Below are 26028 nucleotides of genomic sequence, written 5' to 3'. Positions count from 1 at the left end.
AACTTCCTTGGCCAGGGGAACAAGGGCTCAGAGGTGAAGCTGGGAAAAACACAGGCATCCCACACAGTTCCCTAGCTGGGAAGCCTCAAGATCACATCCCATAATCTTCCCACAGAGACCAAATGGGTACTGACCAGAAAGTGGGTTGTAAATGGAGGTTTCACTGTCCCACCCCGTCCTACAGCTGCTTCTAAACAATCACTCAGAGGCTTAATATTAATTACAGAATGTTTGACCTGTACTCAGGCTTATTACTAACTAGCTCTTACTTCTAAATTAACCCATTTCTATTCAACTAAGTATTGTCACATGGTTGTGGCTTTTACCAGTCTTCTGGCATCTTGCTTTTTGGGTGACTGCTGGGGTCTCCCTCAACTCCACCCTCTCTCTCTCTCAGTATTCAGTTTGCCTTTCCCACCTAGCTATATTCTGCCTTGTTATAGGCTTTTATTGTCAACCAATGAAAGCAACATATATTCACAGCATACAGAAGGGCTATCCCACAGAAGTGGGTGCATCTGTCAGAGACTGTGGCATTGATCCCCGACTCTTCCTTTTTTGGCTATACCCTTTGAACTCAGCTCACTGCCCCATGCACACCTGTCTTCCTGGGTAGACAGCTAAGCCCCTTCCCCTCTGGTGGGGGATGTGTCTATTATATGTGTCATACACAACTGGATCAAGTCAGTTGTTTTGTTGACCTTAAGTAAAGACACTGCCGTTGGGAACTCTGCTTGGGTACACCCACTTAGCCATGAGGTTTCTCACTTGGTCCTGATTCAGACTCACAATCATATCTGTCTACTTTCTACCATCCAGACATTTATAAGCTAAGGGGTGACTGATATTGTCCCCCATTAAGTTACTGAATACTGAAGAGTTCTCTAACTTTTCATAGACTGGGAAACTTTTGAGGATTGAACACATTCCACGCTGTATAAGGAAACAAATATGCCAAGACTTTTGCCCTCAAATTCACTCGGAGTGCAGTACAGGATCAATTAAGTAGATGATGCAAGAAAGAAGTATATGGATTGTGTGTACATGCTATCATTGCAAATTGTACATATATATAATTTCATAAATTGTCATATAAATAATACATAAATATTTTGTTTATGTCACATTTGGTATATATATAGTGTGTGTGTGTGTGTGTGTGTGTGTGAGAGAGAGAGAGAGAGAGAGAGAGAGAGAGAGAGAGAGAGGAAAAGAGAGAGAGAGAGAGAAAGAGACAGAGAGACACAGAGAGAGGGAGATCAAAAAAGGGAATAGCACAGACTCTGAGTTGTTCATTTGGGAGCCAGGAAGGCTACCCTGCGACTGGGCCTGGAAGATGGATTTTCTGTTAGGGGACAGCATGTAAAACTGTGAGAAATCTTGGAAGTAGCCTCCAGAGGTAAAACAGAAATCAGACAGACATCTATAAATTCTAACATGTTAGGAAGAGTGTGAGAAGCCAGGTATGAGAGCAAGGAGGCAATCAAGACTGGTGTGATCCTAGGCAGGGAAGTCAGAAAGTGAGCCTGTGGGTTTCCCCAGAGATACAGGAACAGGATCAGCACTTTGGGAAAGATGCTCACAGCCTTGGAAGACACAACCTGGGACATAGGTGTCAAGGACGCAGAGGGCAAGGCAGTGGCTTTGCTTCTGGCATCAGTCCCAACCCCACACCCCTACCCACTTCCTACCCACCTCTCTCAGAGGATCAGAGGCAGCATAAATAAAATAACTTGTTTATCAACCTGCTGTTGCACAGGGGAAGTTCATTCGGATACACTTTGGAGCCACAGGGAAGCTAGCATCAGCGGACATTGAAACCTGTGAGTCCACACAATGTACAAAAATAATGCTTAGCTAAAGGCATAACTTAGGAACCTTCAATCTCATTGCTTTTGCTGTTGTTGTTGTTGATACTTTAGATCTCCTGGAAAAATCCAGAGTGACATTCCAGTTATCCAGTGAAAGAAGTTACCACATTTTTTACCAAATCATGTCAAACAAGAAGCCAGAACTAATTGGTAAGCTCTGGAGATGCTGTTCATAGCTTCTCTATCAGCAGTGGGAACAGTACCCAGACTGAGTGCTGCCTGAGGAGTTACAGCATCTTTGTCTTTCACAGACTTGCTTCTGATTTCAACCAACCCCTTCGACTTCCCCTTCGTGAGCCAAGGAGAGGTCACAGTAGCCAGCATTGATGACAGCGAGGAACTGTTGGCAACTGATGTAAGCATGTGCTTATTTGTTTGCATAGAGCATTACAGTGCTCATGGACTGAGAGGCATCGTAATGTGCTCACTAGAAAATGGAGATCAAATGAGGATCCAGAGATACTAGCTGATTAGACTTACAGATTGTCCCAAGCCCACACCACAATACTTCAAAATGGGAATCTATAAAGTTCTACAAAGCAGGCTCCCAGTTCTACTCACTGCCACTTTGATACAAATCTCCTTTTTGCATTTATAATGCTTGTGAACCTTATTCGGAAATTTTCAGCCTGCAGAAAAGTATAAAACAGCAAAACAAAAGAAAACAAACCCCTCTACCCTGCAGTGACTGTTCCGTTTTCCCTTCTGCCTTCACCCCAGACTCACTACCTCTTCAGCCCACAGGGCAGACAGGTAGCCTTCTATCTCTGGGGATTCCCTGCAGATCTAACTATCATAACAGTAATAACTAAATGTGTTGAGAACTGTCACATCACAGAGACAATGAACTTTACTGTCATTATTGACGTAAGTATTAAAAGTGTATTTGACATGGGTGTCACAATTCCCCCATTTCATGGGTATAGAAAACTGACTCTTAGAAGAATCTTTAAAGAAAAGACACAACTTTCCTGAAGATACAAGGAAATGCAAACATGTTTAAACCCAAGTGTACCCAACCAGGAGTGGGGTCTGTGTCCATTTTTGCTGACCCCACCCTCACAGAAACTTCAAAAGCTATGGAAATGAGTCTTGTCCTTCATCAGGGCACATCTAGCACCTGCCACCTTTACCTTTATTTTGTGATGTTTCCAGGTAACACTGATTGCCTGAGACAAGTAGAAAGTTTTTCATAATCAAATAAACCAAAGGTGATGGTTTCCCCAGTCTTCAAGAGTCAGGTTCATAACTGATGCTCCTACCCCAGAGGAAGGCTCTCTAGGCCGTCCCTCAGTGTCTGTGGCAAATTAGTTTCCCGACAATCCTTTCATCTCTAATCCTCTGACACTCACATCCTTTCTACAGAGTGCCATGCTCTTAGCACTCATATGCCCATGTACTTTAAGCGCTCCCTAGACTATGCTACCTAAGTCAGCCTAAATGATATAGACAGCTGTGTTGTATAGGCAGGTATGCGGGTCATGCATGTGGCTGAAGGCAGCTATGACTGAGGCCCAACAAAATCATAAACTTACTCTTAAAACTCTATTTTGCATTTTTAAAAATTACGCGGTTCTTGAACAGGAACTTTCTAGATTACAATGGCATGCCCAATATCATCACACCTGAAATGTGGGAAAGCGTTTATAATATGCTTGGCACAATGACTCCTCCCTAAATATTTTCAGTCCTTGGCGCTTGAATCCACAGACGAGGGCTCCTCACACCGAAAGTGTCGGTGTCTACACCTGAGTTCTCCTACTGCTCCCCTACTGGTGGCATTTCTTCTGGGTGACAGTTAATGGTCTGAGAAAAGAATGCCCTTTGGAGATTATGTTCCCCAAGAGGTTCCCCAAACAGTTATGCTTTCTCTTTGTCCCTTCTAGAATTTAGTGAGAGTCTTTCAATGTGATGCAACCTCTCCCTGGGACATAGATATGCACCACTGAGATAGGAAATGGACTCAGGGATAACTGTCATGGCTGTCTCTTTTCTGATCGCTGAGCCCTCCATCCTTCGCTAGATCCTTGGAAAGGCTCTTCTTGCCTACACAGGCATGCCACCCTAGAGTGCCTCACTCTTTACTATTATCCTGCTGACCCACTGGGTCTATCCTACCAATTCAGATATGTCCAGGCGTGTTTCAACCCTATCAAAGAACAATTTGTGGACTGCAAACCTGTTACATAATCAACTTGTGTACCCCAGAGAAGGCCTTCTTGATTTTTTGGTTTTGTCATTTGAAGACTTTATGAGCAAAATGGTTTTGAAATCAAATCAGCAAACACTAGATCCAGACTAGCTCTTGCCCCCATCCCATGACATCCTCTTTATAGGACTCTGGATAGGTTCTTACCCTCAGAGGATCCTACTTCTGCACCCACAAGTTTGTATATCTATAAGATCTGTGAACATGAGGATGTGTGTGTGTGTGTATATATATGTGTGCACTTATAACTTACATAAGAATATCTATAAACCTACAAGGTATTATGTGGACTTAATAAGATAATATATGGATAGTGCCTCATTCAATACCTTATATAAAAGGTGAGCTCTATAAAAATGTGTCCTTTGCTCATCTGAAAATTGGTAATATCTCTGCTGACCTTCCTTCCCATGGCTAATATTCCATAGTGCATTTTCTAAATAATGTACAACTCTGTGAATTCCATGTTACAATGAAAAACTGAAACTTTTGGGCACGATTTCTCCATCACTGCCTATGCAGTTTTCTTCCTTCGGTATTATATAGTGGTTTTCAAAACCTTCATTCAGAAAATAACCCATTTACATGTAGTGGGAAAGATCATAGCCAGTTCTTATCTGATAAAAGAAAAGAAATACTTCCTCCTCTTCCTATAATCTCCATTCACCTAAACAGACATATTTAAAACTGGGTTTTAGCCTTTAATGCAACATATCACGTATTCATATGCTTCTGTAATTTATATGCAAATGGTGTTTCATATGATACACAAAAAGGATCCCTGAGTCCCTTTTCTTCCTTCTAGAATGCCATTGACATCCTGGGTTTTAGCCCAGAGGAGAAAGTTGGGATCTACAAGCTGACGGGGGCCGTGATGCATTATGGAAACATGAAGTTCAAACAGAAGCAGAGAGAGGAACAAGCAGAGCCAGATGGCACTGAAGGTAACTGGACCTGAGCAGGAGAGTGGGGGTTGATTTCCCACCATGATGCTCATGTATGGTTCGCACTTATATGAAATAAGCTTTTTCTGCTCTTCCAAAATTATATACCTTGAATTTGAGTTGTTCAAGGCTCATTGCTCATGTCTTAAACAAGTCCACTCATTTCACTGAGACTTAGAGTGTCAAATTGACACCTACTCTCACCATCGAAGTGTGCCCGATTTTTAAGGAGGACTTGAATGAGTGGACGATTAGACTATTACTAAGTGAACTTCACTTTCTCTCTGTGTGATACTGTCCTGATAATTTGAACCAAAAATGAAAATCTCTGATAAAAAGAGAGTCAAATTTTCTTCTTCCTGTCACTGTCATTCCCACCCTGACATCTATTGAACCTGACTCTGAACCAAAGACTGGTAAACAACACTTTTCCCTTTGTAATTCTCACCTGGCCACTCTCCACCATACCTGGAGAAATCCTGGAAGTAAAGCTGAGGGAAGTAGGAAGAGAGGAAAGGCAACAGAACCCACACCACCCCATGTGGCCTATTCTTTGGCCCTTACTTCTTTCATGTGCATCCTAAAAATTCTTTGAATAAAGGGGTGAATGATGGTGGGTTACCCCTAATAATCCTACCTGTTGATTCCATCCCTGCAGTGTATGAATCTGGTTGGTTAAACCTGGAGGCATCAAGAAGGTTCTATAGGCAAGGCTTAAAGCTTAGGAAGATCTAATGACCTTATCAGTGTGCTGTTAAGGCTCTCATGATTTGTTTCTTTCTGCCTGAATTAATCTCCCTTTTGCCGACTTAAAGTCATTTGATCAGTAGTATTACCATGGGTATGATAGCCTACCATACTCATAGAACCCACCCATGCTCATGGGAAGATTATACAAGATGTGCACCAGAGGCATGTGTCTTGGGACCCGTCTTAGATGCCTGTCTACCTCAGTGGTACATGGTGAAAGGAGAAACAAAATTCATAACAGGAAACATTTGACCCAGGACAATTATGGGGGCCTTTTTGGAGTAGAGGACAGTAAATTGGACTGCAAAGGATGCTTAGTATTCTGAAAGATACAGGGAGAGGCAGATACACTGTGGTAAGCAAGGAGACAAGAGAGATGGTGCATTGGGGACTGAGGAAGAGAGGAGATCCACTCTGGCTACAGAGAAAAGGATGTGTGGCAGATTTGCATTTGAGAAGCTATATAAACCATGGCCAATCCAAGTAGCAGGGGCGTAAATCAGTCAGCAGTCAGCCTACTTCAAACATGGAATCTTGGAGAATATGCATCAGGATCCTCAACAAGCATGGATTGCATAGAAACACATTTTGATACAGTCCCTTGCCCTCGTCCTTCCCTAGCGATCAGGTACCTCGTGTTTACAGCAGAAAGAACCCCAACAAAAGAGACAGTGGGGAACTTAGTCAGGCACGAGCACCTATGATGATCATGCCAACCTGCGTATGAAAAGCAGGCATCCACCAAACACTAGGCATGCCCCCCAGTAACCCTAAAACCCCAACACTGTCACCGCCTTCAATCTTGCAAACAACAAAACTAAAACCTGGAGAAACAAAAGCAAAATCCGCAGTCAGTCAGTCCATACTGGAGCCAGCAGTCTGATCCTCTTTGCCGCTGTACTGTTCCACAGCTGCTGAAAGCAAGGGAAAGGCCAGTGACTGGAGGACATGAACATGGGTTGATCAACTATAAGAGTGATGAACGATGAATAACTGGTCCCATCCACTTGCGTGAGCAAAGCAAGAAGAAATGATAGTTTTAGCAGAATAAAGTGTGCTTCTGACTGTTGATAACGTACTTAACAAACGCTACCCAGGGATTTAGTGAACCTGCCTCCATTAGCAGAAACAAGTTGAGAGTCCCAGTCAGGGAAGGGTCTGCCTGGGAAGAGGCACTTCTCTGCCTTCGTGATGGGCTCAGCTGATGTCAGTAAATGTCCACAAAGTACACAAACCTATCTGCAGTCGTCATTGGCATTTTCCAGGCTTAGATATTGAGGAACTCCTACAACCACCATGTCATAGTTTTCCTTCTGTTGCTCTGATGAAAGCCATGATCAAAAGCAATCCAGGGGAGGAAGGGGTTTATTTGGCTTACAGGTTAGTTGCCAACGAGGGAAGCCAAAGCAGGAACTCAAGAGGAACCCGGGGATAACTCGTGGTCAACTACCTATCTTAGACAACCCAGGGCATAGCAGTGGCACCACCTGCAGCAAGCTCGGCCCTCCATCAATTTGCAATCAAGAAAACGATTGCCCACAAGACACGGCCGCAGACCAGTCTGATGAAGGCAATGCCTCGTTTGTTATTACTTCCTAATTTGTGTCAAGCAGATGGAAATTAGCCAGCATATATTAAAGCCCTCTGCAGCTGAACTCCCCTGTACAAACTGTGATAGTATTGCGTAGAACTCTACTGTAAATCATCTCTAGATGACTTTGACATCTGATACACTGTAAATAGCCAAGCTATAGTGCTCAGTCCAGAGGCAATTTTTTGTTTGTTTTTGTGTTTGTGATTTTTTTTTTTTGAGACAGGATCTCACTAAGTAGCCCTGGCTAGTCGAAAACACACTATATAAATCAGGCTAGCCTAAAATTCACAGAGCTCCACTTAACTCTGCCTCTTTGGTACTAGAATTAAGGATGTGAGCCACCATGACTGGCAATACAATTATTTTTTAAACCCTACTTCTATTTTTCAGGATGTGGGGAAGTTATACTTGTCAGGGTCCCTGTGTTGACGTCTGAGGACAACTTAAAGGATTTAGCTCTCATCTTTCATTGCATGAGTCCTGGAGATTAAACCCAGGTCATTAGGCGGGATAGAAAGCACCCTTACCTGCCAAGCCATCTAGACAGCCCAGATGTAATTCTTAGCATTTTCAATTCATGGTTGGTGGGACCACAGGTGTTCCCATGTAACTAATATGTTTTTGGTTTGGGGACTTTCAGTTTTGGGATTTTTTGTTGTTGTTGTTGTTTCAATTGTTGTTGTTGTTTTGAGATAAGATCTCTTTATGTAGTCCTGACAGTCCTGGAACTTGCATATAGACCAGCCTGGCCTAACCTCATAGAGTTCTGCCTGTCTCTGACTCCCAAGTTCTGTGACAAACGGGGCATGACACCATGCCCAGCTGACTAACATGTTAATGAAGCTGAAATATTAGTAGGTCAAAAATAAGTCAAAAAGCATATTGTCTGGGCATGTACTTGGTAGGTGGTAGAGTGCTTGCAAGCCAAAAGCCCTGGATGATACCCTCAATACCTAGAGAAAAAAAGGGAAACACAAGCTTACAGTGCGTAAAGTTTGCGCCTAGGAGATGGATTGGGAGTTATTGAGAACAAAGATCCCTGGACTATGGGTTGAAGCTTCACAGGCAAGTCCAGGCCTGGTAACACAAGAGAATACAGAGACTTCACAAAGAACTAAGAGACGTGTTTCTGGGAGGCCGCTGGGCTAACTGGACAGCCCAGTGACTTCTGCTTCTGTACAGCACCATGTCTTCTCTTTCCTCAGTGGCTGACAAAGCTGGGTACCTGATGGGACTGAATTCTGCAGAAATGCTGAAAGGCCTGTGCTGTCCGAGAGTGAAGGTTGGAAATGAGTATGTCACCAAAGGACAGAATGTCCAGCAGGTAACAGAGATTCCCAGAATCCGGCTGACTTAGCTGGCCTGCTATCTGAATTGTGTCCCTGGCATTCTTCCAGTGACATCAGGAAAGTAGTATAAACTGACTTCAACATCAAGGTGGGAGTTATCCTTAGATCTCAGAGGTGACCCAAGGGATGCCGAAGCAGGCATGCTCACTAGGTACTATGAAGGCTGGTACCCAGGAAATGAAGGCTGGCTGCCTCTCTCTGACTCCTTTGGGGGTTCCACATACTATTAGCTCTCTCCTCTAGTGTGTCTTTGCTACATAAGCTCTCTCCATTCTTCCCACCTGAGACCTCCCTTAGACCTTTCAAACTTACACCTCCATGCTTCCACTTTAAACCTGAAATTCAGACCAGTATCTTGTGATCCCAATTCCAAATTTTATCAAGAAACACTAATTCATCCAACCTACATCAAGACTTCTCCTCTAGGTGAAGCAGGGCCAGGGCTGTTATATGGTATAACCATGGCTGTTAAGAAACTATGCTCTTAGCCTGGTAGTGGTAGCATTTGCCTTTAATCCCAGCAAAGGCAGGCAGATCTCTGTGAGTTCAAGGCCAGCCTGGTCTACAAGAGCTAGTTCCTGGACAGGCTCCAAAGCTACAGAGAAACCCTGTCTTAAAGAATAAAAAAATAAAAAATAAAACAAACCAAAAAAAAAACCAATAAAAACTATGTTCGTGGTGGAATTGTTCTTAAAGAAAGGAGACTATCATGAGCTAGACAGATGTATTAAGAAATCTTTAATAAGATACTAAATGATGTGAAATTGTCAACGTTCAACTACTTTTGACTATCATGATGTCAGTTTCATGCTTCAACTTAATGTAACCAATGAGTGTGGAATAATGAATGACTTAACATGGATGTTAAATGGATGGTTTTTTCTCAAGGTGACCAACTCAGTGGGCGCCCTGGCCAAAGCCGTCTATGAGAAGATGTTCCTGTGGATGGTCACCCGCATCAACCAGCAGCTGGACACCAAGCAGCCCAGGCAGTACTTCATCGGGGTCTTGGACATCGCTGGCTTTGAGATCTTTGATGTGGGCTATTTAGACAAATGACTGGCTTACTCTGCTTAGCTCTGCTTCCAAATTCACTCACAGGGATTTTTCAGACTTAAATTCTTCCATTTTGCACCCAGTTCAACAGCCTGGAGCAGCTGTGCATCAACTTCACCAACGAGAAGCTGCAGCAGTTCTTCAACCACCACATGTTCGTGCTGGAGCAGGAGGAGTACAAGAAGGAAGGCATCGAGTGGGAGTTCATCGACTTCGGGATGGACCTGGCCGCCTGCATCGAGCTCATCGAGAAGGTAGGGATAGACTTTCTTTCTTTCTTTCTTTCTTTCTTTCTTTCTTTCTTTTCTTTCTTTCTTTCTTTTTTTCTTTCTTTCTTTCTTTCTTTCTTTTTCTCTTTCTTTCTTTCTCTCTTTTTCTTTCTTTCTTTCTTCCTTCCCTCCTTTCTTCCTTTCCTCCTTTCCTTCCTCCCTTCCTCCCTCCTTTCTTTCCTCCCTCCCTCCCTCCCTCCCTCCATCCATCCCTCCTTCTCTCTCTCTCTCCCTTTCTCTATGGTGGGCACCCCACTTTGCTCCTCTTCCCCTTTGGATAGTATCCTCCTTACAGAGAGGGTAAGCTTAGAAAGAGAGAGACTCAGAAAGCACTCAGAGCTGTTGTCACACCTAAGGAGGCACCTGAGTGGTTAAAATACAAGACTACAAGCATGTCAGTGGAATCCCAGCATGCGTTGTGGCATCTTTTATCTACTGCCACGGCCCTAAATTCAAAGAGGACAGGCCAGGGACAGTGCCATTCTTAGTGGGAAGCTACTGTGAAAACAAAGGATGATGTTAACTTTTAACGAGGGCCTTCCATGCTAGACCTGCTGGTACATTCCTGTTATCCCATCACCTAAGAATCTGAAACAGGGGGATTATTAGTTGCAGACCAATCTATCCAGCATGACTTCATTCTTAGTACCTACCACTATTCTGTGGCTGCATCAAACACACCAGGAGCCTTGCTATGGCGGCTCACATTCCAGTACTCTTAGCACCACAATAGTGGCACCAAAGGATTTCTCTTTGCTTTCTCCAACCATGAGTCACCAGGATGGCCTCTTAACCATAAAGACACCATCTCTGTCATACTCCTTCTAGCCAATGGGCATCTTCTCCATCCTGGAAGAGGAGTGCATGTTCCCCAAAGCAACAGACACCTCCTTCAAGAACAAACTGTATGACCAGCATCTTGGAAAGTCCAACAACTTCCAGAAGCCCAAGCCAGCCAAAGGCAAGGCAGAAGCCCACTTCTCGCTGGTGCACTATGCGGGCACTGTAGACTACAACATCGCAGGCTGGTTGGACAAGAACAAGGACCCCCTGAATGAGACCGTGGTGGGGCTCTACCAGAAGTCTTCCCTGAAGCTGTTATCCTTCCTCTTTTCCAACTACGCTGGTGCAGATGCAGGTGAGATTCTTTCTCCCTCATGGAAAGTCCTGTGTAATTATTCACACCCTAAAGCCACTCATAGATGAATCAGCCCAACATGAGCTTCAAGTTCTCACCTCCATTTTTATCCCTCATATTTCCCATGTTCTTCTTAAAACAGTGAGCTCCATGGAGGTAAAGTGGGCTCTAACTGAGTAGATTGGATGGGGTAGTCAGTACTTCATTGTTTAATAATTTAAAAAAAAACTAAGGTGTAATAGAAATACAATAAAATTAGTGCTTAAAGAGTTCAGTCGGGTTTTTTTTATACATTTATAATGTTAGGCAATCATCACTACTATCTAATTTAAGATTATCTTAATTACCCCTATAATCTATATGTAACTCTCATCATTCCTGTTCCCGGGTCCTGGGAACCTCTGTTCTACCCTCCGTCTCTATGGATTATTTTCTCAAAGTTGGTCAGGGTATCTGTCTTCTCACTTAGTGATAATACCAAGACATCGATATAAGGACCTGTGCAGTTATGGGCGTTGGAACTCCCTCTCTAGCTGAGGCTAGTTGAACGTGTGGGTAGCTTGGAAATCTCATAGAAGTGTAGTCAGAAGTGATGAAGTCTTTTAGTTAGACTTAGTGTTTTCAAGGTTGGTGCATGCCAGGGCGGGTATTATGTCTGGATTCCTTTCTACAGGCTACGCTATCTCCCTGCACAGCTGTCTTCGCTCTGTCTCTGCCTTTACTAGTCAGTGGGTGTCTGGGCTGTCTCCACTTTCTGACTGCCCTTCTGTAAATGCAGATCTCTGCGTGCTTCTCTGTTGTCAGCTCCATGAGGGTACACCTAGGAATAAAAATGCAGGGTTACATGGTGTCTTCACGTTTTTTCCAGTTGGTGCCATTAACATGAAGTAACTGTGCTTGTTTGAGACAGGGCCTCACTTTGTAGTTCAAGCTAGCCCGTAATTCAGTATGTATCCCAGAACGCCCCAAACATGCAATCCTCCTGTCTCAAACTCCAAAGTACTAGGATGCCAGAGTGTGTTGTCACAGCCAGGCCCTATGAGCAATTATTTGGGCAACCCGCAGAAGTTGTTCCCAGCATAGCGACAGAGCAGCTGGCACCGACTGCCAAAGTTCCCAGTCCACTCGCACTTAGTGTGCTAATAGGTGTGACACACTAAACAACCGCCCAAGATCTAGTTATAAAGTATTGACCATTTAAATGTGTGCATTTATTAGTTAATCTCTTTGATTTAAAATGCATGCAAGATAATAATTTTAAAAAGTTAATGTCTAGTTATTCTTTGGGCAGAGAATTATAATAAATGAGCACAATTTAAACTCGAATGATGAAATGATTTTCTTTGGTACCTCTAACTGTCTCATCGGGCAGCCTCACTTAGGGACAGTGTCAAGACATTAGTAAAAGAACCTGTGGGTCTGACCAAAGGCCTTCTGGCCTTTCCTCCCTGACCCAAGTATACATCCCTGCCTGTCCCTGTGGACAGAGAGAGACAAATGACAGGAGCACAAGGAAGAGAGAGGGAATATTTTCCCCCAAGCTGAACTGTGATTAAATTTCAGAGGCTGAATGGAAAAGAGAGCCATTCTGTAAAACCAGACCAGACACCACTGGTTTCAAGCTGAGATAATAAATTAGGTTGTTTCTCTTAGAAAATAAAATATGCTATATGATTTTCTTGAAAAAAATATATAGTTTTGTTATTTTCAGTTTCTTCCTCATGAAGGCAGATTCCAGGATGCTAAGGCCTATTCTTATGATCCCAGCCCTGGGGTAGTTAAGGCAGAAGGATTGGTGCAAGTTCAAAGCCAGCCTGCGCTACAGAGCAAGACCTGGTCTCAAAAATCAAAAGTAATTAATTAATAATAAAAGGAATGAACATATGAGACTCCAATCATGGAGAAGGAGGTCTCAACCCATTTGATTAAATGTCAGACTCTCCTAGGAAAGGATTGTCCCTCTACCCCAAGAATACGTACTATGCTCCCAGCTAAACGTCACCACATCCCACCCCAGCCTATTCGCACAGTGTTAAAGTTGAGTATCCTCAAATCTGGGCAACTTAGGTGCATGCTGAGAACAGTCCAATGAAAATTTGACTCCTTGGGCCAATGCAGCCAACACTCCTGTGGCCGGGCAAGGATGAGGCACTCCTGAACCCTTCTCTGGGCCCCCTGTGCTGCTCCTGACCCCAGCTCTGTGTCACTCTGCAGGTGACTCGGCAGGAAGCAAGAAGGGAGGGAAGAAGAAGGGTTCCTCTTTCCAGACAGTGTCGGCTGTGTTCAGGGTATGCAGTTTCTGTCTTGGTACCTTCCTCATTGGCTTGTTTCTCTCCTCAATGAAATGGCATGTGCTAAGAGAAATGTGCTTGCTTTGGTCTGCATCCTAGGAAAATTTAAACAAACTGATGACCAACTTAAGGAGCACCCATCCTCATTTTGTCCGATGCCTGATTCCCAACGAGACCAAGACTCCTGGTGAGTAACAACTCAGGCTAGCATTATTCGAAGAGAACAGGACTCTCGTGGATTTGTAGCCTTGTCCTAACAGGGGTTCAGGGGACTCCTTACCACATGCTAGGGCTTTAATCCAGTTACCGGCTTCAACGCAATCCTACAGCTTATGAAGTATAAGCGACTGTTTTCCATATTTTACAAGTAAAGAAATCAGAAATCGAGGCATGTTAGGTCTCAAAAAAAATTTTTTTTCCAAAGTCTAGCATTTAGACAAAAGCCAGCGTACCCTGGCCTTTTAAAGAAGATAATTCCTGGGAAGGGAGGGGAGCAGAGAAAAAAGTATAGCTCAATAAAAACAATTTTTTTAAAAAAGAAGGCAGTTCCTACTTGCTAAAAGAAATCATTCTTGCAAAAGGGACCTACGGATTTTTCCATTAACCTACGCCCCAGGTGCCTATTTACCATATCAAAGTGGACCGCTGGCTACCTGTCCCTCTCAGCCTTGGCCCACTCAGAGTCCTGCCCCCCTTCAGCACGTCTCACCCCACCTGCATCCCTCAGCCTCTCCAACACCTGGCTGAGCCTCTCTTCCCTTCCTCCAGCCTCAGGGCTTCTATAGAATTCAGCTACCTGTCCTCTTGGTCTCTGGGTTCCCAGGTACTCTCTTTTCTTCCTCTCTGGCTCTTCCCCCGTCCTCTTATGGCCTGGTTCAGTTTGCCAGTCCTGTTCAGTCTGGACCATTCCAGATGCCTGAGGCTATGCTATTCCTCAGTCTACAGTAAATTCCAGATGCCCGAGGCTAGGCTCTTCCTCAGTCTACAGTATATTCCAGATGCCCTTAGGTCTACAGTAAATCTCCTCAGCTCACACCTGGGAGCACCGTGTCCTCATTTTTTTCATTTTCCAAGGCACACAAGTTCCCCCTTTCATGCAGTTGGTAAATAACACAGTTATGTTTGAACTGGCAGCAATATCATTCATGTATTGAAATATCCTGGGCTTCATTAATCTGCATAGTCATAATGTTTTGTGCATCTGCTAAAATTAAAAATCAGCAGATACTATGAAGAAATGTGAAAAATGAGAAATATAAACCCAAAGTAATGCATGTTATAAAATCAACAGAAATGAATACCAATATGGCTTTTAAAGAAACAAGAAAGTTTATTTGTATATTTAAAATTTTTCTCTAATATAACCAAGAAGTAGAAATGTTGAAAATTTTCCAAAAAGAGTATTTCATCTTGTGACAAAGCTGGAAGAGCACCCTTGGATTATGAGAGTCTCAAGAACCATTTAAATCTACTTTTCTATTCAAAATATCAGTAAAATGAAGTCGTTACCATCAAAAGGGAAAGGAACAGAAGTGGGAGGAGACAGAGGGGAAGTAGACCAGATGCCTAAGGTTTCCTTCACAAATCCTCCTGGAATTCTGATAGATGTATTTCCTCCTCCAGCTTCACCAATCTTTCTGCAGGAAATCCCCAGCCGGTGGCCTTTGGGCAGCCACAGCATTGCTCTACGTCATAGCTGTCAGCCGCACAGAGCTCGGCTTAGGGCAGCTGAGATGAACCCTTCTTGCTAATGAATTTAAGTGTGAAAGGTCAGGCATAGATAATTTTAGTGGGAGGGGCTACAGCTCCCATCACGTTCTGAAACTGGTATAAGGATCTGTCTTTGGAGCAAGCAGGACAGCCTGTAGGCATTCTAGAAGTTTCTCTAAGATGAAGTCCAAGATAGCCTGAGCAGCATCTCTCCCTAACTTACAGTAAGAAATCACCATAACAGTGGTATCTCTCCTTTAACCCCCTGGCCAAGCTGGTTATCAAGAGTGGCCATGACGTCTCTGTCTAGGCCCCTCTGGTCCCACTGGCCCCAACCTTTCTGCTCAACCCGTTTCCTGAGGCAGGTGCTGAGCAAATGCCCACCAGCCCCACACTGAGCCTCCACTCCCTACTGTGGCTTTCTCTTCCCGAATTTTGTTTCTTATGTGACAGGCTCTGCATATTTTGACATTTTCACCCCAGCAGAGATGGGAAGGAAGGCTCTCCCAGGCTGTCTAACAAAGAGTCCCAGGGCCTTTCCACACACCTCTGCCTTTCCTTGGAGTCAGTTAAAAATGGAGCCTCTGGCAGGATAAAGATTTCTCCCTATGGCCTTGGGGTGCTGGAATCTCCCTAAGACTGGGGCATCTTCTTTGTGATACTTCGTAGACAAGTTGTAGTCACCCCACTCAGTGCTAATATCAATACACTCAAATCCAAGTTCATGGCGTCTCAGATCATCAAAGACAAATAATGAAAAGCCTCCCACTTCCCACCCCCACACTTTCCCCCCAGGTGTGATGGACCACTACTTGGTTATGCATCAGCTGCGCTGTAATGGGGTCCTGGAGGGCATCCGGATCTGCAGGAAAGGATTCCCCAGCCGAATCCTCTATGCTGACTTCAAACAACGGTAGGTTGCCTCTTCGGGGTATCTATCTCCTTTGAGGACAACTTTTGCACACACACCCCAATCCAAAGCACTGTTGGCCTCAGCAGCTGGTAAAGAAACAAGCCTCTCAGGGTTTCTGGACTTCATTGTGCTGGAAGGATAGACCCATGTCCCCAGAGAGTCTGGAGATGGCCTATGATGATCTATCAGTCATAGTCAGACCTAGCCTGACTGTCACTTTAAAGGGTATCTCACCGTGATGGACTTCTGGAACCATATGAGACTTTGTATAGAGGTGCTCTTGTACATTAGCGGATCCTAGCCACATCTCTAGTCACTACCCAAAGATGCTGATAGCAAGCCACACACAACACATTCCTGCCTTGTGACCATCAAAAGTACCAAACATCAGGCCGGGCAGTGGTGGCACAAATGTTTAATCCTAGCACTTGGGAGGCAGGAGGATTTCTGTGAGTTCGAGGCCAACCTGGTCTACAAGAGCTAGTTCCAGGACAGGCTCCAAAGCTACAGAGAAACCCTAATCTGCCAGTTGAAGCCCACTGCTCTAGAACACCTCTTTCCTTCTGGAAATCCAGAAATCCAGACCCCTTGAGAGGTAGGAAGAACAAAGTCTCCAAGTCACAGTTAAAGTCAAAGCTCTTCCCGGTCAGATAAGAACCATTTCCTCTGAAGGCAATTTTTCTAAAACATGTGCATCTTCCTTCCTTCATGTTTCTCTCCCTCTACCACACCCTAGAGCACTTCTCTTGGACTCCCCCATCTCCCAGACTAGCAGTACAGCTTTCACCATCTTAAGACCAGAGCAGAAGGTTCTAGAAGGTCTGGTCTCAGGTACAAGGCCATCCTGAAATGTCAAAACCATTGTCTCCTCTCCTCAGGTACCGGATCCTTAATGCCAGTGCCATCCCAGAAGGGCAGTTCATTGACAGCAAGAACGCTTCTGAGAAACTCCTGAACTCCATTGATGTAGACCGGGAGCAGTTCCGGTTTGGCCATACCAAGGTGAGAACAGGTGGCCTGGAGACTCCCCAACCCTGGTCGCTAGTCAGCTCGTCAGAGGGAAAAGTCTTGCTTCTGGTCAACTTGACCAACCTTGTCTCATAGCCCAGACAGAGGAGCCCTGTGACTATGGCTGGGGACTCTGGCTCTGTGTTGATTTTTAAGAGGCAAAGATGGTAAGTTAGAAAAGGGAGCAGCAAGCAGGGGATACCTGGTGTTCTACAAAGAGATTCTCAAAGCAGAATAAAGAGCCACAGAGTGCATAGAACATAGGACAGACTCCAGGATGAGTGATGACTTGAGAAGGGTAATTACAACCATTGGAAGGACCAAAGTCACTGTGTGTGTGTGTGTGTGTGTGTGTGTGTAGGTGTGCATGTGTCTGTGTGTGTGTGCCTTGTGCACAGTCACCGAGAAGGGTAATTATAACCATTGGAAGGACCAAAGTCACTGTGTGTGTGTGTGTGTGTAGGTGTGCATGTGTGTGTGTGTGTGTGTGTGCCTTGTGCACAGCCACTGAGAAGAGTAATTACAACCATTGGAAGGACCAAAGTTACTGTGTGTGTGCCCTGTACACAGCCATCAAGAAGGGTAATTACAACCATTGGAAGGACCAAAGTCAGTGTGTGTGTGTGTGTGTGTGTGTGTGTGTGTGTGTATGTGTGTGTGCCCTGTGCACAGCCATCAAGAAGGGCAATCACAACCATTGAAAGGACCAAAGTCACTGTGTGCATGTGTGTACCTTGTGCACAACCATCAAAAAGAATAATTACAACCATTGGAAGGACCAAAGTCATTGTGTGTGTGCGTGTGTGTGTTCCCTGTGCACAGCCATTGAGAAGGGTAATTACAGCCATTGGAAGTACTTCAAGGCACTGTGTGTGTGTGTGTAGGTGTGCATGTGTGTGTTCCCTGTGCACAGCCATTGAGAAGGGTAATTACAACCATTAGAAGTACTTCAAGGCACTGTGTGCATTGTGTGTGCCCTGTGCACAGCCATCCAGACACATTTCCCTGCCTCCTCACAATAACTAACATGGGAGTTGATAAGGAGGTGTGTGCTCAATTCATTGAGTTCTTGGGAGGCCAGAGAAGCAGAGGCCCCAGGGGGAGGCCTAGGGCCACTAAATACTCAAGGCCACTTGGAGAGATAACTCAGATAAGAAGCGCTGGGTGCCAAAGGGCTGTTTCCATTGTAGCCTGACCCTGCGAAAGAAATCTGGGCTCCCAGCTGGTCCAGAGGGTGCTCCTTCAGAGACACTGAAGGCAATGGATCTGAGGGAGGGACAGAGAGCCCAGAAGGTGGGAGACAGCTGCATCTGTGACTCTCTCCAAGTCTCGGCATAACTGAGCCCCGTGGTTGTCTTGACTGTCTTTATGTGGGTTCTGCAGAGCTAGACAATGGGGCTGATGGGCCTGGGGCCTATGTGAGAGCGCCCCCCCCCCCTTCTTGCCAGTAGCCCAGAAGGTGCAAATACAGAGACCAAAGCCACTGAAAAGTGAGCCCTGGAAGCACTCAGGGTGTCAAGGCTGGAATTAGGAAGAAACAGGTTCTACCCTGAGGCTGATTGGACACCTGCAGAGGATGAAGTGGGCTCGTCCCTCTTTTAACGCAGGTGTTTTTCAAAGCGGGGCTCCTGGGGCTTCTGGAGGAGATGAGAGATGAGAAGCTGGTGACCCTGATGACCCGCACGCAGGCCGTATGCAGGGGCTACCTGATGAGGGTGGAGTTCAAGAAGATGATGGAGAGGAGGTAAGGCGGGGTCTCACCCTTCTTACCCACCCTGCCTCTGCAGCAGCAGGGCATCACTTCCGGCTTTGGGTCACTCGTCCATTCATTCATTCGACCAATCCCTTGTTCAGCATTGACTGCGCAGCCGCCCTGTGCACTGGGGATATGAAAATGAACCCCGCCTGTTAGCAGTTCACAGAAGCATGGAAAACAGACCCATGCATGGAAAGCTCCAATCCTCACACAAGGTTGTCGTTAGAGCTATAGGCAAAGAAGGACCTGGTATCAATAAACCTCTAGCCTGGTTGAGATATTGGAGTTGGCATGAAGGGCTCAACCTTCCTTCCTCCCCACCTTTTCATGCTGTGTCCAGTGTCCCCCCCCCCCCCACCTACAGACCTACTCTGGTTCTAGATCCCCAAAGCGTAGGTGTACCCTCCTTCTACCCAGCTGAGAAGGATGCAAACTGTGGGACCTGCGAGGGAGGAGTTCAAGTGGAAAACGAGTGCTAGAGAGAACTGTGGGTAATTAATCCGAGCTCTGTGGGTGCCCAGGGAGTCCATCTTCTGCATCCAGTACAACGTCCGCTCCTTCATGAATGTGAAGCACTGGCCCTGGATGAACCTGTTCTTCAAGATCAAGCCTCTCCTGAAGAGCGCGGAGGCTGAGAAGGAGATGGCCACCATGAAGGAGGACTTCGAACGGGCCAAGGAGGAACTGGCTAGATCTGAGGCTCGCCGGAAGGAGCTGGAGGAGAAAATGGTCTCCCTGCTGCAAGAAAAGAATGACCTCCAGTTGCAAGTCCAGTCTGTAAGTTTCTTTTACCTGGGTGTGAAAACACAGATTCCCAGGACAGTGGAGGAGCCGGGAGGGCCCCACGAACTATCTATTTCAGAGGCAGTGGTGCCACCCAGTGGTCATACCAGTATTGCACCACTACCCTGTCATAAGTAGGACTGGTCCGGACAGAGGGAACTTGTGCTTTCTCTGTTCTCCTCTTTGTCTTCCACGTCAGATTTTGACATATTTTGCTATGAACATGAAGGATAAGAGTGTGGCATTATGACGAAAATTTGTCAGGTCTGGGTATAACTCATGCCTACTCAGAAGTCTAAGAAAGGAGGATTGCCATGAGTTCTAAGATGCCTAGGCAACAATGTCAGATCCTGTCAAAAGTGCAGGTCTTTCCGAGCAGTGGTGGCACATGCCTTTAATCCCAGCCCTTGGTAGGCAGAGGCATGTGGGTTTCTGTGAGTTCAAGGCCAGACTGGTCTACAGAGCGAGTTCCAGGACAGGCTCCAAGACAGAGAAACCCTGTCTTGAAAAACAAAAACCAAAACAAAAATAAATAAAGTAAGGCTTTAGCCCAGTGGGGGGTGGCATAGCTTTTAATCCCATCACTGAGGAGGTAGAGACAGGCAAATCTCTAAGTTTGAGGCTAGGCTGGTCTGCAGAGTGAGCTCCAGGACAGCCAGGGCTACAGAGAGAAACCCTGTCTTAGGAGGAGGGGTACACAACTTGGGTCTGGAGAGTCAGCTCAGTGGATAAGAACACGTGTTGTTCTTGCAGAGGAGCTGGGTTCAGTTCCCAGCACCCACATGGTGGATCACAGCCCCCTATAACTCCAGTTCTAGAGGATCCAACTCCTTCTGACCCTGTACACTAGGTGTGCATGCCGTGCACATACACGTATGCAGGCAAAACACTCACGCATACACACAAAACATATTTTAAATGCACACTTTTTTTAAAAAAAAAGCATCAATAAAAATAAATCATTAAAATTAAATAACCCAACTGAAAGCAGAAAGCAATTTTCCACATATGATTTTCAATAATGTGATTATGCTCCAAACAGTGCTTGAGAGAATTCATTTTTATCAAAGAAATGGGGAGAAACAGAGTCACATCTGCAGGCCACAACACTCTGGTAGATTAATTGTCTCCATGAGATTTATATTTTTTCTCTTAATAAACCCTCAGAGACTTCTGGACCGAGAGAGCCACGTGCCCTTGCCTACACTTGCCTGGTGGGAGTGAACTTACTTCATGGGCACATCACCTCTCAGGCTCAGAAGACGGGGGAGGGGGGGGACTCAAACCTGCTGGGCTGATCTTCCAGATTCCCCATTTGTTAGTGGTGTGACCTTAGTCCAGCTCGTTCTCCTTCTGCCTTCATTTTCCTATCTGAAAATGAACATCATATCAATACTCACAGCGGATGGTTGTCAAGGAATCTGAGGGATTGATGCCATGTCCGGTGCCCAGCGTGTGCTTGGGCGTAGAGAAGTTCAGAAAGCTCAGTGAGGGTTCTTCCCAGGCCCTTCTTATCCGTGTCCCTGCAGTGTGCATTTAGGGCTTAAATTTTCTACAATGGGAACATTATTTACCTTGAGAACATAATTAGCCAATCTCATCTACCTCCACAAAACTTGCTACAGTCTTCTGGGACATGGACTTACTCTGTCACCTACCCATGTGTGTTTCTCATTTCTATTTTGTTGCTGGAGGAAGCACAGCTAAGGGCACATGGACCAGCTCCATCTGTTGAAAGTTAACACGTAACAGAGTTTTGAAAACATTAATATGTGTATAGCATGGAATACATGGGTCATGTGGGTTTGGACCAGTGGAAGAATGAAATACTCAAACAACACATCCATCAAACGTTAGAGACTTTCTTGTTTACAATTAACGTGCAACTCCATGAACGCCTTCGTGTTGGCTGTCAAGTGATGCCGTCAGTGGTTAAGAGAGCTCATAACTGACATGTGTGTAACACATGGTGCTGGTGTGCACCTGACCCACTCTTTAGTTCAGTTTAGGTGTGGGCTTTTAGAGGGTCAGGCCCTTTCTTCCCAGAGTTTACAAAGTGACAGATCAGAACTTGTGGTGATCCGGCTCTTCCAGGAAACAGAAAATCTGATGGATGCGGAGGAGCGGTGCGAGGGGCTCATCAAAAGCAAAATCCAACTGGAGGCGAAAGTCAAGGAGCTGAATGAGAGGCTGGAGGAGGAAGAGGAGATAAACTCGGAGCTGGTTGCCAAGAAGAGGAATCTGGAAGACAAATGCTCTTCTCTCAAGAGGGACATCGATGACCTGGAGTTGACCCTGACCAAGGTCGAGAAGGAGAAGCACGCCACGGAGAACAAGGTGAGTCACTGAAGGTGCCTCACAGGCTCTCAGCCAACCCTCACTCATGGCCTAGGAGTGGGATGAAGGAACTGGGGTCAGCCTGGTCTATATAACAAGCAACTGGTAGGTTTGTTCTCTCCTCCTTGGCCTCTACTCCATAGCCTCTCCTCAGCTCTTCCTGGGAGTGTCACTAACTTATGTATTTCCTTAACAGCAAGGAATGTGTCATGCTCGTCTTTATCTCTCATGTACCAAGTGGGGGGAAAGGCAGCAAAAATGCCAACAGAGTCAGGGGATGAAGGAGGCAGAAAGCTGGATAATGGTGAGGGTCGGGTAAAAGTGGGACACAAGGACCCTCATGTGTTGTTGGAATGATGTAGAGGAAGCCAGTTGGCATCACTTAGTCCAATTAAGAATCTAGAGCTGAAGAGTGGTTAAGAGTACTGTGGTTAAGAGTACTGGCTGCTCTTCCAAAGGTGGTTTACAAGTCTGTAACTTCAGTCCCAGAAGATTTGACTCTGGACTCTGTGGGCATGGTATCATGGTATACACAGATACATACATGCAAGGAAAACCACCCACACATACAAAACAAAGCTTTCTAGGACTAGTGGTGCACACCTTTAATCCCAGGACTCAGAAGGCAGAGACAAGCAGATTTCTGTGAGTCTGGGTCCAGCCTGGTCTACATAACAAGTTCCAGGAGAGCCAGAGCTACATAAAAACCAAAAAAACAAGGAAGGAATGAAGAGAAGAAGAGAGGGGGGACAGAGGGAGGGAGGAATTTACATACCGTACTATGAACCCATGATTCTGTTCTGGATGTAATCCAAGGAAGTCTCCCATTGTGGCTTGGGGAACACACATAAAGGTGCTTGCATATATAGGGATGTTTGCAGCAGCTCTGCTTGGGACAGAGCTGGGGACCATGTCGCAGGATAGAGAGGCGGACTGTGGTGGAGTCACACAGAGAGCACAGTGCACCATTGGGGCACCAGAGCTGGGTGAATCTGGTAACCAAGATGAATATGAAGCACCCAGTTCTCACAGGGGAGAAGTGTAAGTGAGGGACACGAGCAGCGTGATGACATTTACACATAGGAAAAGTCTGTGCGCACAGCACAAAAGCATATGCTTGGCAAGGACCTTAAAAGCCTGGCATGATTCACCTAATAAAGGCTACCCGTGAGGTGGGACAAAAGGGTGGCCTGCTGGGTATGAGATGACAATGACAATGACAGCTGACACTCAGAGTCAGTGATGGATAAACAAGAGTGATGGGAATAGACAAAAGGGAGGGTGGAGACTGGCAAATACCTGCCCTTCTCACCCACAGGCCTAGGCCTGCCCTTCTCACGGGTGGCAGCCATGATTCAGCCCCAGCAAACGGTTGTCAGGTAGGAGTGTGAGGCCAGTACAGCTGGAGGTTTGGAAATTCATGAGAAGCCAAAAATCCAAATTTTCTGTAGACTCTTACTTTTCAATACTGATAACATTTCAAAAATTTATAAAATAAATATATCTGTGGTTGGATTTAGGCCACAGGTAGGAGTTAGCAACCTCTCCTCTGGAAGACTGTTGTTCAATGAAGATTCTTTTTAAAGCCAGAAGCTCCAGGCATGGTGCCCAGGTTCCATCCTGTCAGCACATCTGGATTTCCTTGCCTCACACCTTGGGCCTCTCCCTCCCCTTCTTGCTTCATCCTGAACATCAGCCTCCCTCCCCATCAGCCTGAATGCTAACTGCTTACTTGTGTACGATGAGTAAACACAGATTGATGTGTTGCCCTTCACACCCAGTGGATCTGCATTTTAATAGTGTCCTTCCTAGTGAAATATAGCATGTTCTGGAAGAATCTGAGACACCATGATAGGCCAGGGGTCGGGGGAAGGACTAGAAGTAGGAAGGCTGGGCTGTAGATCACTTGGTGGAACATTTACTTAGCATGGACAAAGCCCTGCATTTGATCCCAGATCCACGTACAACTAAACATGGTAGCTTATGTCTGCATTTTTGTATTTGGAAGGGAGAGTCAGGGAGCTTGGAAGTCTGAGATCAGCCTGACTGATATTAAGTTTGATGTCACTTTAGGCCACATGAGGGCTTGTCTCATAAAACCCTGCCGGGCAGGCTAGCTCGTACAGTGATGCTTGCCTTGTCCTGACTTCGTAGGAGGCCAAAGCAAAAAGATCTCTTAAACCTGGGAGTTTGGAACCAGCCTGAAAACTGTTCAAAGACCTTTCCCCAAAATAGGATGAAATAAAATTAAAATGATAAAAAAATAAATTAAAAAAAAAGAACCGAAAAGCTAACTGTCCCTGAATGCTATGAAGCTAGAGAGACAGGAGGCCCCCACAGTTCTTGCTGCTGGGAATCGCTGGATTAACTGTGTCAGTATTAAATGAGTGACTCTTGATTTGCTCCTAGGTGAAAAATCTCTCTGAAGAAATGACGGCGCTTGAAGAAACCATTTCCAAACTGACGAAAGAAAAGAAGTCTCTCCAGGAGGCCCATCAGCAGACGCTGGATGACCTACAGGCTGAAGAAGATAAAGTTAACAGTCTCATCAAGATCAATGTCAAGCTGGAACAGCAGACAGATGACGTGAGAACGCGTGACCTCTGTGCTTTGTAAAGAAGGGGCTGAGTAGGAACCAGTCTAGAGAGCTCGCATGCTGGAATCAGAGCCCTGGGCCAGATTCCAGCTGTGCCCTGACCCCAGACACACATAGCTGAGGTGACCAGCAGGTCGCATGACCTTGTGAGGCCTCAGGTCCCACTTATAAATTAGGGATACATACAAAGAGCTGGACTTCAGGGGACGTCTCAGGAAAGTGCTCAACATAACGTTTTCAGTGAAACAAAAACCGCTGCTGTCATTAGCACCCACTTGTAGACAGTTTGGGTTTACAAACTTCCAATTCTACTCTACAGTGTTTAAAGCCTTGTTCTAGGCAAGGGTATCTCTTGGTGGTACAGCATGCACGGGGCCCTGACTTCCACCTGTAACACCTCAAAACAAAACAAAACAAAACAAAGCTTCCATTCATGGCCAGGAAAATGAACAAAAATTTTTGGTCATGATGTAAGAGCCAGGTTTCATGCTAGCTGGTTTTGGTCCCTGTTGTAGTTAGACTTTCCATAGGTCTTTACTTTAACGAGGCCAGGGTAGGTATGTTCCCTGCTACACCCTTCTTTTCCTGAGCCCAATCCTACACACACACACACACACACACACACACACACAGTTCCTGGCTGACTGCCCTCAGGGATGGGTGTCGTAGGTGGTGGTGAGGAGTGACAGGTCTCTATAGCCTCTGTCACAGGTGCCCACTTGGTCCTTTGGGAGATGCGGCCTGGGACAGGCCAAGTGGGAATGATCTGAAAAGAGGTACCAGGAGGGCCTCAAGATGTCCACTCCCTAAGATACAGAGCAGAGACAGAGAAATGGAGGACGGAAGGCTGGCTTCCTTCTGGGGCTGGAGGTCACAGGGCATGGGTGGAACAATGTTGGCCGCCGCGGTTCAGCCTGCTTCCTCAGCCATGTGCCAGGCTCTCTTTCCACCTGTGTCTTCCCAGCTCGAGGGCAGTTTAGAGCAGGAGAAGAAACTGCGGACTGACCTGGAGCGAGTGAAGAGGAAGCTGGAAGGAGACTTGAAAATGTCCCAGGAGTCCATCATGGATCTGGAGAACGACAAGCAGCAAACAGAAGACAAACTGAAGAAGTAGACATTTCATGTTCTGTCCCCTCCCCCGCCCCATTTGAGACAGAAAGCCAAGCGCGCCTCCCCTCAGCGGCCTTTGTCTCATGCTGTTTCGTTCATTTGTTCTATCTGCTTGCAGAAAGGAGTTTGAAATGAGCCAGCTACAGACCCGGATCGATGACGAACAAGTTCTCAGTCTGCAGCAGCAGAAGAAGATTAAAGAGCTGCAGGTGAAGGTGCAGAGCTTGCCTGCAAGCGCCCGGCTTGCCCTCCCCCATTTTGCTTTTCTGGTTGTAGCAGAGCTGTTCTTTTCTTTCTCCTCCCTGCCTCAGCAGCAGGCCACCACAGTGGGCCTTCTTCTGTAG

General features: G+C 45.7%; 1 protein-coding gene across 1 annotated transcript in view; it reads left to right on the top strand.

Annotated features, from left to right (window-relative positions):
• The window catches only part of Myh13 (myosin heavy chain 13), a 48807-nt gene that overhangs the window by 5699 nt on the left and 17080 nt on the right, over positions 1-26028 (top strand). Inside the window, exons 7-24 of the mRNA XM_041664427.1 lie at positions 1760-1823; positions 1923-2021; positions 2123-2226; positions 4886-5024; positions 8574-8692; positions 9606-9755; positions 9857-10027; positions 10871-11180; positions 13395-13468; positions 13571-13658; positions 15977-16094; positions 16973-17096; positions 18710-18846; positions 19380-19635; positions 21736-21978; positions 24388-24564; positions 25539-25684; positions 25803-25893. Coding sequence (XP_041520361.1) covers positions 1760-1823; positions 1923-2021; positions 2123-2226; positions 4886-5024; positions 8574-8692; positions 9606-9755; positions 9857-10027; positions 10871-11180; positions 13395-13468; positions 13571-13658; positions 15977-16094; positions 16973-17096; positions 18710-18846; positions 19380-19635; positions 21736-21978; positions 24388-24564; positions 25539-25684; positions 25803-25893 — 2610 coding nt within the window. The remainder of the gene's footprint in view (positions 1-1759; positions 1824-1922; positions 2022-2122; positions 2227-4885; positions 5025-8573; positions 8693-9605; positions 9756-9856; positions 10028-10870; positions 11181-13394; positions 13469-13570; positions 13659-15976; positions 16095-16972; positions 17097-18709; positions 18847-19379; positions 19636-21735; positions 21979-24387; positions 24565-25538; positions 25685-25802; positions 25894-26028) is intronic.

Source organism: Microtus oregoni, unplaced genomic scaffold, assembly GCF_018167655.1.
Source record: "Microtus oregoni isolate MIOR12 unplaced genomic scaffold, Mior012 000015F_ref0000493, whole genome shotgun sequence".
Classification (NCBI taxonomy): domain Eukaryota; kingdom Metazoa; phylum Chordata; class Mammalia; order Rodentia; family Cricetidae; genus Microtus; species Microtus oregoni.
The sequence above is the reverse complement of the archived record's forward strand: the minus strand, read 5'-3'. Positions and strand labels throughout refer to the sequence as shown.